The sequence below is a fragment of the Salvelinus namaycush genome, chromosome 14 (genome assembly GCF_016432855.1).
Source record: "Salvelinus namaycush isolate Seneca chromosome 14, SaNama_1.0, whole genome shotgun sequence".
Classification (NCBI taxonomy): Eukaryota; Metazoa; Chordata; class Actinopteri; order Salmoniformes; family Salmonidae; genus Salvelinus; species Salvelinus namaycush.
This window is the reverse complement of record NC_052320.1, coordinates 35,617,900-35,635,775: the sequence shown is the minus strand read 5'-3', so window position 1 is coordinate 35,635,775 and position 17,876 is coordinate 35,617,900. Positions and strand designations below refer to the sequence as shown.

Sequence of the window (17,876 nt, the reverse complement as noted above, 5' to 3'; positions counted from 1 at the left end):
ATACCTTCCGTCCCACTCCTCGCCCCTTCCTGGGCTCGAACCAGGGACTCTCTGCGCACATCAACAACTGACACCCTCGAAGCATCGTTACCCATCGCTCCACAAAAGCCACGGCCCTTGCAGAGCAAGGGGAACAACTACTTCAAGGTCTCAGACCGAGTGACGTCACCGATTGAAACGCTATTAGTGCGCACCACCGCTAACTAGCTAGCCATTTCACATCGGTTACACACGCTCAACCCAACACCTCCACGGTTTACCACAGTATATATATATAATACTGACACAGCCAGTTCCAATGAAATATATATATTTGTATTATTCAAGTAGGAGGGGAAGGGGACAGTAAATGGCTCATGGTGGCCAGGAGCAATATCTAGTGATGAGGGCGGGGGCAGTGCTTACACGGTGTACATGCAGTGTGTGTAAATACTGTATCTATGGCTCTAGGGCAGTGTCTGTTAGCGGAATAGTGTCTATGGTATCGTAAAAGGGAAGACTGAAGACAGGTAGATGTTCATTGGTTCAAAGGCAGTAGAGGCTGCGTCTGTGGTACATCAGAGATACTGGTGATACGCCAAGACATCACAGAGGGGTGCAAATGATCTATACAGTTTCTTTCATCAACAGTAAATAGACTGGGTGTAATACAAGGTGTATGTCACATATACATAAGTACGTGAGGACTTCACAGGGTTTTAATTGGGGGGAGATAAAAGCCTAATAATAGCTACAGTACAGTACCACCTTTGGGCAGTAAAAGTGACATTTATATGTGTATTTCATGTAGGGGATAGGCTAGTGATAATTTACGGCCGATATTGGGCCTTATATTTGGGGCAGTTCATGGGGCGTTAGTTGGAGTATTTTGGGGAATTTGTTGGGGCTAATTTCGGGGCTACAGACGGGGTATTTTGGGGGCATTTGTTGGGGCTATATTCGGGGCTACAGTTAGGGTATTTGTGGCTATAGCTGCCGGATGGGAGGCAGGTGAAGAGTATCCAACGCGCGATGGTAGAGCTCTCTCAGTGCTCTCAACAACTGCAGCCGACAGAACATCTGATTGAAGAGGTGAGGCAACGGCTCCTTTAGAGAAGGGAAGAGAGGGGGACAGGGAGAGAGAGACAGATTGAGGTTAAACGTTATGGACTGAACTACGTGGGAACTTTAATCAGTTTAAATCCAAATCAGCTGTGCTGTCTGCCAGTACGCCATGTTTTCAGGCCTGGTATGGATGACCAGAGGCTGTTAACACATGGATCTCCATGTGTCAAACAATAGGGGGCAACACACATGCAAACATTTATTTAATTCTACATACTGCGAGACACATGCTCTAACAGTGCACTGTCCACTAACTTTAACCTAATTTAACTACCAGACAGACAGACAGACAGACATAGCGGTAAAATTATTGATTGCTCACCCCAAGGACGTGGACTCTGTTGTAATAGGAGCTAAAATCCTTACTGAGAGACACCAGGAACTTGCAGATCTGGGAGACACATTGCACACACATTAACATACATTGTATGAGCATTCATTCACCTATATCAACTTGGGCAGGGACGATACCAGTATCGCGATACTCGTTAGTATCGTAGCAAGGAAACAAAACACGAAGCGGACTAAACTTCTTTAGGAAATTAGCGCTAATGTTGGAAGCAAACATCATGTTGTCATCCAGAGTCACATTTATTTATTTTCCAGTCTATAGCACACAATATGTTACATACTGCAGGTTTATAAAGGACCAAAGAGCTGCTTCGTGTTTTCATTTTTGCTATCAACTGATATTTCAATACACTACAAATATATCCTTTTAAAACCTCACCTGTTCAGTCTTCAGGTTGACTCTGGCCCCTCCTCCATCACACTCCAACGCCTGTCCTGATTGGTCGAGAAGCTCAGAGAATGGAATGAGGTAATTGAACAGAAGAAGCCACTCCCCCTGTGAAACAGAAAGACAGACACCATGACTGTGTAGAACAGTCTCTAGAAGACCTAAGTAAAAATTAAACACAGATATTCACAAAGCGTCTCGGAGTAGAAGCGCTGATCTAGGATCAGGTATCCCCCGTCCATCTAGTTATGACCTAAAAGGTCAAACTGATCCTTTTTAAAAATATATTTTTTTTTACCCCCAATTTCATGGTATCCAATTGGTAGTTACAGTCTTGTCTCATCGCTGCTACTCCCGTACGGACTCGGGAGAGGCGAAGGTTGGGAGCCATGCGTCCTCCGAAACACAACCCAACCAAGCCGCACCAATGTGTCGGAGGAAACATCGTGCACCTGGCGACCGTGTCAGCGTGCACTACCCCCGGCCCGCCACAGGAGTCGCTAGTGCACAATGGGACAAGGACATCCCTGCCGGCCAAACCCGACCCTAACCCGGACAATTGTACGCACCCCCATGGGTCTCCCGGTCGCGGCCGGCTGCGACAAAGCCTGGACTCGAACCCAGAATCTCTAGTGGCACAGCTAGCACTGCGATGCAGTGCCTAAGACCACTGCACCACTCGGGACGTCCCAGGTCAAACTGATCCTTGATCAGAACACCTACTGTGGGCCTACCTCTTCTTTTAGAGCTGAGAAGTCCAACTGGGAGCCCTCTGGGATTTCAGGGTAAAGTCCTGTGGGAAGCAAATACATGGGAACTGAACATGCACCATGACAATAAACACATAGTACAATGAAAGTTGTTTATATTGATTGGTGTGGACTAGTACTCATATACAACATGGTAGTTTGTGGTCCTGTGTGGCTCAGTTGGTAGAGCATGGCGCTTGCCACGTCACGGGTTGTGGGTTCGATTCCCGCTGGGGCCACCCACACAAAATGTATGAGTCACTTTGGATAAAAGCTTCTGCTAAATGATATGGTTCATGGCGTCGTGGCTGATCAACATACTGGTTATACGATGTACCGGCAGGATAGAACAACGGCGGTCTATGTATTTTTGTAAAAAAACAGCTGGTGCACGATATCTAAGGAAGTCTCGAGCTATTGCTCGCCTGGGGTAGAGTATTACCTACCGAGAGAGTTTTCATCTATATTCTTTGTAGCTGTTTACATACCACCACAGTCGGAGGCTGGCACTAAGACAGCGTTGAATGAGCTGTATTCCACCATAACCAAAAAGAAAACGTTCACCCAGAGGCGGCACTCCTAGTAGCCGGGGGACTTTAATGCAGGGAAACTGAAATCAGTTTTACCAAATTTCTATCAGCATGTTAACTTCTTGACGCTAGGGTTCAGATTTTTTTTAATAATTACGTTCCCAAGGTAAACTGACTATTTCTCAGGTCCAGATCGTAGAATATGCATATAATTTACAGATTAGGATAGAAAACACTCCAAAGTTTCCAAAACTGTCAAAATATTGTCTGTGAGTATAACAAAACTGATTTTGCAGGTGAAAACCTGATGAAATCTAACCCGGAAGTGATTTTTTATTTTTTTAAATCTGTGTTTCATTTCCCGTCTTTCTTCCATTTCAAGGGGTATCAACCAGATTCATTTTCCAATGGCTTCCTCAGGCTGTGACCAGGCTTTAGACATAGTTTCAGGCTTTTATTTGGAAAAATGAGCGAGATTTTTCAAAACTAGTCAGATGTCCTTTGATTAGTTCCTGCGCGCGAGAGGGGTAGCTCTCCATTTTCTTTCTCTCTTTTATTGAATAGGTTACGGTCCGGTTGAAATATTATCGATTATGTATGTTAAAAACAACCTGAGGATTGATTATAAAAAACATTTGACATGTTTCTACGAACATTACGGATACTTTTTGGAATTTTCGACGAACGGAACGAGGCTGTGGTTTTCTGAACATAACGCGCAACCCAAATAGCGTTTTTTTGTTATAAAAGTAATATTTATCGAACAAAAAAAACATTTATTGTGTAACTGGGAGTCTCGTGAGTGCAAACATCCGAAGATTATCAAAGGTAAGCGATTAATTTTATTGCTTTTCTGACTTTCGTGACCATGCTAATTTGGGGCTAGCTGTTCTAGCATTGATTGATACACTCACAAAAGCTTGGATTGCTTTCGCTGTAAAGCATATTTTCAAAATCTGACACGATAGGTGGATTAACAACAAGCTAAGCTGTGTTTTGGAATATTTCACTTGTGACTGCATGATTATAAATATTTTTAGTAATATTTGGCTCCCTGCAATTCAGCGGTTGTTTAGGAAAATGATCCCGCTAAAGGGATCAGAGAGGTTAAATGTGCAACCAGAGGGAAAAGAACTCTGGACCACCTATACTCCACACACAGAGATGCATACAAAGCTCTCCCTCGCCCTCCATTTGGCAAATCTGACCATAATTCCATCTTCCTGATTCCTGCTTACAAGCAAAAATTAAAGCAGGAAGCACCAGTGACTAGATCAATAAAAAAGTGGTCAGATGAAACAGATGCTAAGCTACAGGACTGTTTTGCTAGCACAGAATGGAATATGTTCCGGGATTCCTCCAATGGCAATGAGGAGTACACCACATCTGCCACTGGCTTCATCAATAAGTGCACCGATGACGTCGTCCCCACAGTGACCGTACGTACATACCCCAACCAGAAACCATGGATTACAGGCAGCATCCGCAATGAGCTAAAGGCTAGAGTTGCCACTTTCAAGGAGCGGGACTCTAACCTGGAAGCTTATAAGAAATCCCGCTATGCACTCCGACGAACCATCAAACAGGCAAAGCATCAATACAGGACTAAGATCGAGTCGTACTACACTGGCTCTGACGCTCGTCGGATGTGGCAGGGCCTGCAAACCATTACAGACTACAAAGGAAAGCACAACCGAGAGCTCACCAGTGACACAAGCCTACCGGACAAGCTGAACTACTTCTATGCTCGCTTCGAGGCAAATAACACTGAAACATGCATGAGAGCACCAGCTGTACCGGAAGACTGTGTGATCACCCTCTCCGCAGCCGATGTGAGTAAGACCTTTAGACAGGTCAACATTCACAAGGCCGCAGGGCCAGGCAGATTACCAGGACGTGTACCGCGAGCATACGCTGACCAACTGGCAAGTGTCTTCACTGACATTTTCAACCTCTCCCTGTCCAAGTCTGTAATACCAACATGTTTTAAGCAGACCACCATAGTGCCTGTGCCCAAGAATACTAAGGTAACCTGCCTAAATGACTACCAACCCGTAGCACTCACGTCTGTAGCCATGAAGTGCTTTGAAAGGCTGGTCATGGCTCACATCAACACCATCATCCGAGAAACCCTAGACCCACTCCAATTCGCATACCGCCGCAACAGATCCACAGATGATGCAATCTCTATTGCACTCCACACTGCCCTTTCCCACTTGGACAAAAGGAACACCTATGTGAGAATGCTGTTCATTGACTAAAGCTCAGCGTTCAACACCACAGTGCCCTCAAAGCTCATCAATAAGCTAAGGACCCTGGGACTAAACACCTCCCTCTGCAACTGGATCCTGGACTTCCTGACGGGCCGCCCCCAGGTGGTAAGGGTAGGTAACAACACATCTGCCACGCTAATCCTCAACACAGGGGCCCCTCAGGAGTGTGTGCTCAGCCCCCTCCTATACTCCCTGTTCACTCATGACTGCACGGCCAGGCATGACTCCAACACCATCATTAAATTTGCCGACGACACAACAGTGGTAGGCCTGATCACCGACAACGATGAGACAGCCTATAGGGAGGAGGTTTGAGACCTAGCAGTGTGGTGCCAGGACAACAAACTCTCTCTCAATGTGAGCAAGACAAAGGAGATGACTGTGGACTACAGGAAAAAGAGGACTGAGCAAGCCCCTATTCTCATCAACGGGGCTGCAGTGGAGCAGGTTGAGAGCTTCAAGTTCCTTGGTGTCCACATCACCAACAAATGAACACGGTCCAAACACACCATGACAGTTGTGAAGAGGGCACGACAAAACCTATTCCCCATCAGGAGACTGAAAAGATTTGGCATGGGTCCTCAGATCCTCAAAAGGTTCTACAGCTGCGCCATCGAGAGCATCCTGACTGGTTGCGTCACTACCTGGTATGGCAACTGCTCGGCCTCTGACCGAAAGGCACTACAGAGGGTAGTGCGAACAGCCCAGTACATCACTGGGACCAAGCTTCCTGCCATCCAGGACCTCTATACCAGGCGGTGTCAGAGGAAGGCCCTAAAAATTGTCAAAGACTCCAGCCACCCTAGTCATAGACTGTTCTCTCTGCTACCACACGGCAAGCGGTACCGGAGCGCCAAGTCTAGGTCCAAGAGGCTTCTAAACAGCTTCTACCTCCAAGCCATAAGACTCCTGAACATCTAGTCAAATGGCTACCAGACTATTTGCATTGCCCCCTCCCCCTCAACGCCACTGACACTCTTTGTTGTCATCTATGCATAGTCACTTTAATTAACTCTATCTACATGTACATACTACCTCAACTAACCGCTGCCCCTGCACATTGACTCTGTACCGGCACCCCCCTGTATATATTGTTATTTTTTACTGCTGCTCTTTAATTACTTTTATCTATTATTCTTATCCGTATTTTTTAAAACTGCACTGTTGGTTAGGGGCTCGTAAGTAAGCATTTCACTATTGTATTCGGCGCATGTGACTAATAACATTTGGATTGATATTATTATATATTGGTAGTGTATGTTCAACTGTGTGGTTCAGTTGGGTGTGGAAGTGTTAGATTGTGGTTGGACTAGAAATATAGAGTACTGTGAGTCACTTCGGATAAGCCAGTCACATCTACTATATGACCATATCATCATCATGTTGCCTTGCGTGTCTCACCCTTCTCCATGCCTCGCTCGTAACTGTCAAAGAGGGTGTGGAGCCGAGCACAGTTGTACATGACAAAGACTCCGCCTCTGGGGCCTTTGGTGGACACACTGCCTTCCCTCTGCACGTCCAGGGTGACCTGTGTGTTAAAACAGTTGTCAGTCTGCCACTCAGCTCTGACTCAACACAACACCAGCCAGGCACAAACCCCCTGGAGAGCAAGGTAGGCCAGCACGCTACCAGTTCACACACACACACACACACACACACATGATTATCGGTGTGCACAACTGCGCACACACACACACAGACACACAATGCCCACTTAACCCGGAAGCCAGCCGCACCAATGTGTCGGAGGAAACACCGTACACCTGGCAACCGTGTCAGCATGCACAACGCCCGGCCCGCCACAGGAGTCGCTAGTGCACAATGGGACAAGGACATCCCTGTCGGCCAAGCCCGACCCGAACCCAGACAATTGTGCGCCACCCCATGGGTCTCCCGGTCGCGCCCGGCTGCAACAGAGCCTGGACTCGAACCCAGAATGTCTAGTGGCACAGCTAAGACTCACCGGGCTCATATGGACCGTTGAGAGTAGCTCAAACCTCACAGTGGCTGAGGTCATGACCTTGATGATGTCATCCCAAGTCTGGCCTGGAAAATGATTTGGAGTATTAAGGAAAGAAATCACATACCCTAATCAGTCGTGGAAAAAGTACTCAAATGCTCTACTTGAGTGAAAGTAAAGATACCTTAATAGAAAATAATCCAGTAAAATAGTACTTGAGTAAAAATCTAAACGTATTTGGTTTTAAATATACTTAAGTATCAAAAGTAAATGTATTCATTCATTCAAATTTCTTATATTATGCAAACCAGACGGCACCATTTTCTTGTTTTTTATTTATTTACGGATAGTCAGGAGCCCACTCCAACACTCAGACATTAATTTACAAACAAAGCATTTATGTTTAGTGAGTCCACCAGATCAGAGGCAGTAGGGATGACCAGAAGTGAATTGGACCATTTTCCTGTTAAAATGTAACGAGTACTTTTGGGTGTCAGGGAAAATGTATGGAGTAAAAAGTACATTATTTTCTTTAGGAATATAGTGAAGCCAAAGTAAAAATAGAGATAGTAAAGATACCCCCCAAAACTACTTAACTAGCACACTAAAGTATTTTTACTTAAGTACTTTTCACCACTGCCTAATCATACAAATCAGTGCCTCTCATACACATTAAAAAGTACACACGCGTTACAAAATGCACTTCAGACAAATTGAGCACACTCACCTTGGACTTGTTCGCCGTACTTCATCTCTGAGGCCTCCTTCATCTGCACTCTTCTCAGTCTATAGGACAGGGCGAACAAAGACCCCATGAGACAGACACACATACAGAGGCTCGAGGAGATCTGTAGAGACTACATTTGAGATCTGAGAAGACTACCTTCGAGCAGACGGTGGAGCACAGTGATATACTTACATTTACATTTACATTTAAGTCATTTAGCAGACGCTCTTATCCAGAGCGACTTACAAATTGGGTGCTGGGACTAAAGAGTGATATACTTAGGTGCTGGGACTAAAGAGTGATATACTTAGGTGCTGGGACTAAAGAGTGATATACTTAGGTGCTGGGACTAAAGAGTGATATACTTAGGTGCTGGGATTAAAGAGTGATATACTTAGGTGCTGGGATTAAAGAGTGATATACTTAGGTGCTGGGACTAAAGAGTGATATACTTAGGTGCTGGGACTAAAGAGTGATATACTTAGGTGCTGGGACTAAAGAGTGATATACTTAGGTGCTGGGACTAAAGAGTGATATACTTAGGTGCTGGGACTAAAGAGTGATATACTTAGGTGCTGGGACTAAAGAGTGATATACTTAGGTGCTGGGACTAAAGAGTGATATACTTAGGTGCTGGGACTAAAGAGTGATATACTTAGGTGCTGGGACTAAAGAGTGATATACTTAGGTGCTGGGACTAAAGAGTGATATACTTAGGTGCTGGGACTAAAGAGTGATATACTTAGGTGCTGGGACTAAAGAGTTATATACTTAGGTGCTGGGACTAAAGAGTAATATACTTAGGTGCTGGGACTAAAGAGTGATATACTTAGGTGCTGGGACTAAAGAGTGATATACTTAGGTGCTGGGACTAAAGAGTGATATACTTAGGTGCTGGGACTAAAGAGTGATATACTTAGGTGCTGGGACTAAAGAGTGATATACTTAGGTGCTGGGACTAAAGAGTGATATACTTAGGTGCTGGGACTAAAGAGTGATATACTTAGGTGCTGGGACTAAAGAGTGATATACTTAGGTGCTGGGACTAAAGAGTGATATACTTAGGTGCTGGACTAAAGAGTGATATACTTAGGTGCTGGGACTAAAGAGTGATATACTTAGGTGCTGGGACTAAAGAGTAATATACTTAGGTGCTGGGACTAAAGAGTGATATACTTAGGTGCTGGGACTAAAGAGTAATATACTTAGGTGCTGGGACTAAAGAGAAATCAAATGGATAAAACTAGATGTAGTTCTTACTGGAGATACTGGGCCGCACTGAGGTGACTTCCAGGAGTCTTCACTGGTCCACAAACTAGATGCCTCTGAGAAACAGAAAGAGGGAAAACTGCTTCACTCATAATGTATCTGGTTGCAGCCAGGATAGGTTGAGAAACTGTTTTGTGGATGCATAAAGCAATATTGTCAATCATTTTACATTTTAGTAATTTAGCAGACGCTCTTATCCAGAGCAACTTACAATTAGTGCATATCTTAAGATAGCTAGTTGAGACAACAACCCATCAAAATCGTTTTAAGTACATTTTCCCTCAACAAAGTATTTAAAATCAGCAAAGTAAGTGCCATTTTCTTTCATTTTAGAGTTGTTTAAAGCTGCTTTATGCAGAAATCACGCCCTCATTTCCTGGTTGCTAAAATTCTAATAGCTCGCCTAATTTCAGTTAATGTGACAAAACAATCAACTATAGTGTAGAGAACCATTGTAACATCTAAAACGCTGTGAGATCTATTTTTATAACGCTAAATATTGTTTGAAGCTGGTGTACAAAACCGAAAGTAAAAGACGCAAAAACTAAACTTAAAAGAACTGGCAGCATAAAAATAGCGCACAGAAAGCAGATCTACTGCTTCTTACACATGCTTTCAATGAGAATGACAGATCTATAACACACATTTCTACGTGAATTTGGTCGGGTCGCCCAATAAGTTACATATTTTAGCTTTAAAGATACTCTTCAAAGAGGTCGGGTTTCAGACGTTTTTCCCCCTGACTTTAGGGGGAAGCTTGTTCCACCATTGGGGTGCCAGGACAAAGAAGATCTTCGACTGGGCTGAGTGGGAGCTGCCCTCAGATAGGGGTGGGAGGGCCAAGAGACCAGAGGTGGCAGAACGGAGTGCTCGTGTTGGGGGTGTAGGGTTTGAGCATAGCCTGAAGGTAGGGAGGGGCAGTTCCCCTTGCTGCTCCATAGGCAAGCACCATGGTCTTGTAGTGGATGTGAGCTTTGACTAGAAGCCAGTGGAGTGTGCGGAGGAGCGGGTTGACATGGAAGTCCTTAGGAAGGCTGAACACCAGGCGGGCTGCGGCATTCTGGATAAGTTGCATGGGTTCGATGTAGAGCATGTGAGCGGAGTTGAGCGCTCCATGTCCTTTCCAACCGCTCCGTTAAAAACCGCTCCGCACTCACAACAACAAAAAAACTTCCGCTCCAAATTCGCTCCATTCATTAAAATCACAATTTTACCAACACCCATCTATTTTTGTGACTACCTGGACCTACCATTTGGTTTTGAAGTATTGAAACCAAACCATATGGATTTGAATGAAAAGTATTTGAATAAACATGAAAAGCTGAATGTAAGAAGCACACATAATTTCAAATAGGATACACGTCATATTAAACAGCACTTTAAATAGGTCAGGAGCCAGACAAGGGAGCCTAAGAAGGAATGATTTAGGCTATATTATTTCAAGGCTATAGCCTACAAATAAATACACCGTGAAGCATTTGCGAGTGTGACAATAGGCTGGTAGGGACATAAAGCGCTCACCATCTAAACTACATTTTGTTGTATTAAATCATTATAGTCTATAAATTGCGCATCTAGGCTGTGATTTACTTAGAATTAAATACAAATTAAATGAGAAATTACTTATTAGTGCGTTTGAATTCATTTTTAGAATACATTTTTAGAAACATGAGTTTGGCCAGTCTGTGGTTTCATGTGATGGTGCCTGGAGAGCAGGCCAGCAGCAGAGAATATCCTCTCCACACTTGTAGAGCCACTGGGGATGATAAACACTCTTTTGGCCATTCTTGCCTGGCTGGGCAGAGATGCAGAGTTGTTTTTTTATTACTTTTTCTATAGGTAGGCCTAAAGGTTTTTAGGCAAAATAACCCAATCAAAATGGAAAGCTCCTTGAATGTGGGAACATGCCAGGCCTAACGGGCCCAAAATCTATTATGGCCTATGGTATAGATAATAGAACAAAGAATGTGCTTAAACGTTTAAGAGATCCGATGTTTAGTTTAGAAATACGTTGCTATAAGTACACACTTAGTTATCTACCCAGCTCGTTCCTTTCTTTTAGCATGTGCACATAGTAAGTGCACTATCATGCTTTCAGGATACGTGTCTTTTCAGATTCCACAATGATTATTTAGTTGTGGACTCTACACCACCGCACTCCCTCTCTTTCTCTTGGTCCTCATCTTTATAAGTCACCTTGACTTTGCACCTGTGTGTTTTATCAGTTTCTTTATGGAAATATTTTGCGAACTCCATGACATTAAGGGGTTATAGCAGCACGCAAGTAGACTACAAATGCATGCTGGACCGGGCATGCCCTGAGCTCATGAAGTGAGCGCTACTGGAGCAAAATTGGAGAGGGCGAGAAGGCCGATGCTCCAGCCTTTGAGAATCTCGCTCCAGTCAAATTGGGCACGCTCCGCTCCAGCTCCGCTCATTTACTCTGGTTTTGATGGCACAAGCGTGGAGCCCAGCCAACAGAGAGTTGCAGTTGTCTTGACGGGAGATGTCAAATGCCTGGATTAGGACCTGCCCCACTTCCTGTGTGAGGAAAGGTCGTACTCTACGAATGTTGTAGAGCATGAACCTGCAGGAGCGAGTCACTGTGTTGATGTTTGCAGAGAACGACAGGGAGTTTATCCAGGGTCACGCCAAGGTTCTTTGCACTCTGGAAGGGGAACACCTTGGAGTTGTCAAACACGTTCTGTCGAAGTTGAGCTTGAGGTGGTGGGCCGACATCCAAGCTGAGATGTCTGCCAAGCACGCAGAGATGCATGTCTCCAGCTGGGTGTTAGAAGGGGGGGGGTAGAAGAGTATATGAGTGTCATCTGCATAGCAATGACAGGAGAGACCATGTGAGGATGACAGAGCTTGGCGTAAAGAGAAAAGAGGAGGGGGCCTAGAACCGAGACCTGGGCGACACCAGCAGTGAGAGCAAATGATGCAGACACAGATCCTCTCCACGCCACCTGGTGAGAGCGACCTGCCAGGTGGGATGCAATCCAGGAGTGTGCAGAGCCTGAGACGGCCAACCCTGAGAGGGTGGCAAGGAGGATCTATTGGTTCACGGTGTCGAAGGCAACGGATCGATCTAGGAGGATACGAACAGAGGAGAGAGAGTCAGCTTTGGCAGAGCAGACACAGAGGAGAGCGGTCTCAGTTGAGCGAGCGGCCTTGAAGAAGGACTAGTTAAGGGTCAAGAAGTTCTGAGAGAGATAACAAGAGAGTTGGTCAGAGACCGAACAATCAAGTGTTTTGGGAAGAAAAGAAAGAGGGGATACCGGTCTGTTGTTTTCGACGTCAGAGGGGTCGAGTGTTGGCTTCTTGAGGGGAGCGACTCTGGCCATCTTAAAGTCAGATGGGGAAACAGTCAGGGATGAGTTCATGAAGGAAGTGAGAAATGGGAGAAGATCTCCAGAGATGGTCTGGAGAAGGGACGAGGGGATGGGGTCAAGCGGGCAGGTTGTCGGGTGGCCGGACATCACTAGTGGCAGGAAGAGAGAAGGGAGAAAGAGGTCAAGGCGTAGCGTAGTTCTGTGTGAGTGGGACCAGTGGGCTCAGTAGGCTGAGTGAATGAGGAGCGGATGTCGCCAACCTTCTTTTCAAAGTGGTTGATAAAGTCGCCCACAGAGAGGGAGGGAAGTGGAGGATTGAGGAGGGAGGAGAACGTGGAGAATAGTTTCCCAGGGTTGGAGGCAGGAGCATGACATTTAGAGTGATAGAAACTTGGTAGGCATCGGCTGATCCTCAAGAGTAAACACTTGGTACTTGGATCAGTCGTCAGACAAATGTATTGGTGCACCCAGTGGAGAAAGTAGATTTCATTTCTTCCCAGTACAGGACATCCTATGCATACACGTGCTTGCATGGGAGTAACAGTAACGATAAGTCAATTAGCTGTAAAAATGTATTACCTTTTCATCTGATTGTCAAACAATTCACTTGAAAAAGTAGGCTAGCTGCGCACATTCGTCCGGCATAATTCCAGCATCAAAAACAGTGCGCTGTGCACCCGCCATTTGACGAATGGAAAGAGACGTCTCTAAAAACACCAAAAAGTGTAATGTCATTCTGTGATTGTCATTTGGGACACAATTCACAGCCTGAATTGTTTGATGTGTCCACTGTTGTCCGAGCGGGTCTCAGTCTCGGCAGCCAGTCATCTCTGCCTTGGCAAAATGTTTGTGTTCATCTCCAACCACAATGCATTTTAAAGCGCATACCACCCATTTTCAAGACTATTCGCTAATTTCTCATGCGGCTGACAGGCGGTAATGATATATTATTGTGAAATAGCCTAGTTTTCTTTCCATCTTTGTTTTAATTATTGTGATAGTCTCATATTTTACCGGTAAGCTGTTTCGGCAGTATTTTTTTGCCGGTACTCTGTACCGGACCACATCGGCTTACTTTCACCCCTGGGTGCACCTCTATTGGTTAGTATGGTGAACAGTGGAGGCTGCTGAGGGGAGGACGGCTTATAAAAATGGCTGGAACGGAACAAATGGATATGCATCGAACACATAGAAACCATGTGTTTGATGTATTTGATACCATTCCATTGATTCCCCTCCAGATATTGCCACGAGCCCGTCCTCCACAATTAAGGTGCCACCAACCTGCTGTGATGGTGAAGTACAGATCACCATTATGTGTTAGTTAATGTGTCGTTCTGTCAAACAAACCTGTGTCACTGTTGCACCGCTGGCTCTCCATAGCATCGCTATCTGCTGCTGACGGAACTCATCCTGACAGGAAGTGACATGTACCGCGGTTGCTGTGGATACCTAGGTCAATAAGAGATGTGAAAACCTAACATGAGACATTATAGTAGTCCACGGCCATAGATATAGTATTACTATAGTAGTACACGGCCATAGATATAGTATTACTATAGTAGTACACGGCCATAGATATAGTATTACTATAGTAGTACACGGCTATAGATATAGTATTACTATAGTAGTCCACGGCCATAGATATAGTATTACTATAGTAGTACACGGGTAAAGCTTGATGTTTAAAGCGTTGGGGAATAGAAATCTTGACTCACTGTGCAGTCTGTAGTAGCCCTGTCCAGTTGGGCCAGATGAGACACACCGTCTCTATGCACTGAGGATAAATCACATGAATTATGTTAGACAGTCCTTAAGTCAAATCTATAATGGACTGTTAAGCTATGGAGGTTTTATTTACCTCGGCTACATTACAGTAATTTTCATATCTAAAGGCGTCATATTATAGACTTAGTTCCATATGAGATAATTCCATTGTATTGACCATGCAACGACTTCCGCCGAAGTTGGTCCCTCTCCTTGTTCGGGCGGCGTTCGGCGGTCGACGCCACCGGTTTTCTAGCCGCCACCGATCCACTTTTCATTTTCCATTTGTTTTGTCTTCATTGTACACACCTGGTTTCCATCCCCATAATTATATGTTCCTTATTTAACCCTCTGGTTCCCCCATGGTTTTGTGTGTGTTTGTTCGTTGTAAGTTGGTCTGTATTTTGTGAGCTTGATTACTTTCCTTCTTGGAATATTTGTTGTTTTGAGTAAAGTTACGTGAATTACTCATCTCTGTGTCCTGAGCCTGACTCCGCCTTACCTGCTACACCTAGACGCCTTACAGACCAATTTGACCCAAACCTTCCGTCTTTGCCAATGAATGTGTTAATCTCAGGTTAACACGTTTACAACCAATCCCCAGGTCCTAACCTAGGTCAAAGATCCTTCATGTCTCACCTGTACAGGTACCAAGGCTGGGGTCATACCCTGGCAGCTGCTCCTCCTGAAACACCCTCTTCAAGTTCACCCTGAGCGTCCCCCACTCCTTCTCTCCCTCCATCTTCTTTCCTTCACTCTCTCTCCTTCCTCCATCTGTCTCCTCTCTTTCTTTGTATGGGGAATTCTGTAAAGCCTCCAACATCTTCTCCTCTCTCTCGTCATTGGTCCAGCTGACCGGCACTGACGGCCAATCGACGCCAAGTATTCGGAGGAAGACGATGATGTTGCTATCTTCAGGCAGCACAGGGCAGCAGGACACAGTAAACCTGAGAAAAACAGGGAAGTTACCAACACTGATATATGATATGGTGAGAATGCAAAACCCTCTATACTCAGTATAACACATATTTAACCAAGCCGGCACATACTGCATGAACATACACAACGCGGATACATACAATGTACTGGACAGTGACATAATGCCAGATGAGTTATTATCAAGCCATGTCCTAACTCACCCCTGTCTCCTCAGTAGCGCCCCTAAGTGGTCAGTCAGCAGCACGGTGCGTAGTTGCCCCAGCGTGAGTGTGTCGGGGGAGGGTAAATTGGGTTTGGGGTGAAGGGCTGGGCAGTTGAGCACCACACCCCCCTGTCTCTGGCTAGGAGGCTTCAGGTACGCCGACACTCCACTCAGGACCTTCTGAAACGCAGCAATCCGGTCGACCCGCACCCTCAGCCCCTCTCCCATGACCTCCCCACCAGCCACAGGGAGAACCCCACACCCTTTCAGAGACAGCACTCTACCCATCACTACTGGGGGAACCTAGACACAAACACATCACACTTACATACTGTCCATGGATTGCAGACAGTTCTTCTCAAATTCTAAGACATATACACTATCAATCACACAGTCAAAAACAATATTGCAGTAGTAGTAGCCTTCTGCCTTCAGTGGGATAGACCTAATTTGCCTACTGCATGAGTCTGTTCGTGTTCCCCTGCTCAGACGTTGCTGACACATGCCAGATCTTACAATGCCTGGATAGGTAATTTACGTATCAGCTAACCACATCATATGATATAGCAATCTGGTGCCCGACGGCACAGTCGATGACGTCGGGCACGCATGCAACGTCTGAGCAGGGAACGCAACCATGCAACTACTTTGGTCACGATCCCCTCTCAAACCATGCATCAACCAATGGTTGAGTTCCACATCATCGACTGACAGATTGCTATAACATATGATGTGGTTTTCTGATACATAAAATACCTATCCAGATCTGGCATGCGTCAGCAACGGGTTTCCACTAGTTACCACAGCCACAAAGCCAAAATTGTCTATATCATAAAAATGTATGAAAACTAAAATGTACTTTTAGATCTTAATTTAAAGTTAGGCATAACATTAGCAGTGTGGTTAAGGTTAGGTTGAAAATCACACTTTAAGAAGAGAAATTGTACAAATAGGCGGGATTTATCACTTTGTGTCTGTGACCTCGCAACGCCTTGGCGATGCCATGCTAACATCGTCTCGCGAGATGATAGACCCCATGTAAAAACACGGTGCCACATTTTGCTGTGAGTGACCCTTTTAGATTTGCCAGTCATGGGTTAATAATTTTTGCCGCAGGGTTTAAATGTTATGTCGATGAGGACAATGTCAACGGTCTCAAATATGAAAATGTATTAATTCCATTTGGTTCACAATCATAAAGTGGATGTTGAAGATAGGTCGGGGTAAAATAATTAGCCTCCACATCTCTCAAGACTCTTCAACCTGTCAAAAAGAAAAGCGTGTGCTGTCAACTGTGCGTGTGTCTGTCTGTCAACCCATGCGTTATAACCAGTGCACCCAACTGCAAACAATTCAAAGGAAAAATATAATAGGGTTCAAATGAATTAAATAATAATATTAAGAAGCTAGCTATCTAGCACACCGACCTGTCCGTCTGCATAAAGCGTATTCAGCACCGTAGTGGGTGACAAGAAGTCCCTGTTTTGGAGATTCTTAGAGCTGCTTTCTTTAAACCAAAGCTTCTCCGGCTCACTCGAGATTCTGTCCCCGCTACCCAGACCGGCATCGGGAACATTTTCAGGCTCTCCCCGTAGTGCAGAGCCCAGAGCTTGGACGGTACGGGTGATCCGAAACGGTGTCTCATCAATGTTCTCCATCACTAACTCACAACCTAATCATCACTTCAACTGAGCTAAACGGTATAGTAATCATTTGTGTTTATGACAGCTAACTTTTCAAATAGACAAAAATGTGTTCCTCGGCTCTAGTCGATCGATCTCGTATTGGCTGTGAATGACTGCATGATAACCACAATGCGGAACTGTAGAGTGCAAATGTTGTTTCCCTGAGTCCCGTTTCCTTGTGAAGCAGGGCAAAAGCGCGAGTTTTACGGCGCCATATTGTGTGTGGCAATGTTGGCTGTTTAGCACAGTCTATGAAATTCATAGTAAATTAACTTTCATCAACAATGTTGGTCATTTAATGGTGATTCTGCAACTACGGGCACTTCTATGTCCTCGCAGTGATTTATTTAATTTAAATTATTATAATTGTTATTCTTTATTTGTTAAGTTCACACTACAATCACCCCATACTTTTTTTCACACCTCTCTATCAAGTATTTCAGCTACTTATCAGATGCATTTTATACCTCAAGTTCACTGTTTTGCCCTTGACCCTGACCCAGACTTTTGCGCTTCTACTATATTTTTCTATGAGAAAACATTATATAATGTGTAATTAATTATTAATGTTATCTACTAGAGAAAGATTAAATTAAA

General features: G+C 44.8%; 1 protein-coding gene across 1 annotated transcript; it reads right to left on the bottom strand.

The window, feature by feature from the left end:
* Positions 1-130: 130 nt before the first annotated feature.
* dalrd3 (DALR anticodon binding domain containing 3) lies at positions 131-17,401 on the bottom strand. Its single transcript, XM_039008502.1, has 13 exons — positions 17,022-17,401; positions 15,593-15,897; positions 15,093-15,400; positions 14,405-14,463; positions 14,037-14,138; positions 9,343-9,407; positions 8,083-8,141; positions 7,359-7,441; positions 6,797-6,923; positions 2,578-2,636; positions 1,835-1,951; positions 1,427-1,495; positions 131-1,086 (listed from the first exon to the last, which is right to left on the bottom strand). Exons 1-13 carry the CDS (start codon positions 17,250-17,252, stop codon positions 967-969), a joined length of 1,704 nt encoding a protein of 567 aa, XP_038864430.1. The 5' UTR covers positions 17,253-17,401; the 3' UTR covers positions 131-966.
* Positions 17,402-17,876: the final 475 nt, after the last annotated feature.

Coding starts and splice junctions, on each gene's coding strand:
- dalrd3 (XM_039008502.1), bottom strand. CDS start 17,252: ATGGAGAACATTGATGAGACACCGTTTCGGATCACCCGTACCGTCCAA. Junction 6,924..7,358: donor CAACGGTCCATATGAGCCCG/GTGAGTCTTAGC, acceptor TTTAACACACAG/GTCACCCTGGACGTGCAGAG. Junction 1,496..1,834: donor TCAACCTGAAGACTGAACAG/GTGAGGTTTTAA, acceptor TGTGTCTCCCAG/ATCTGCAAGTTCCTGGTGTC.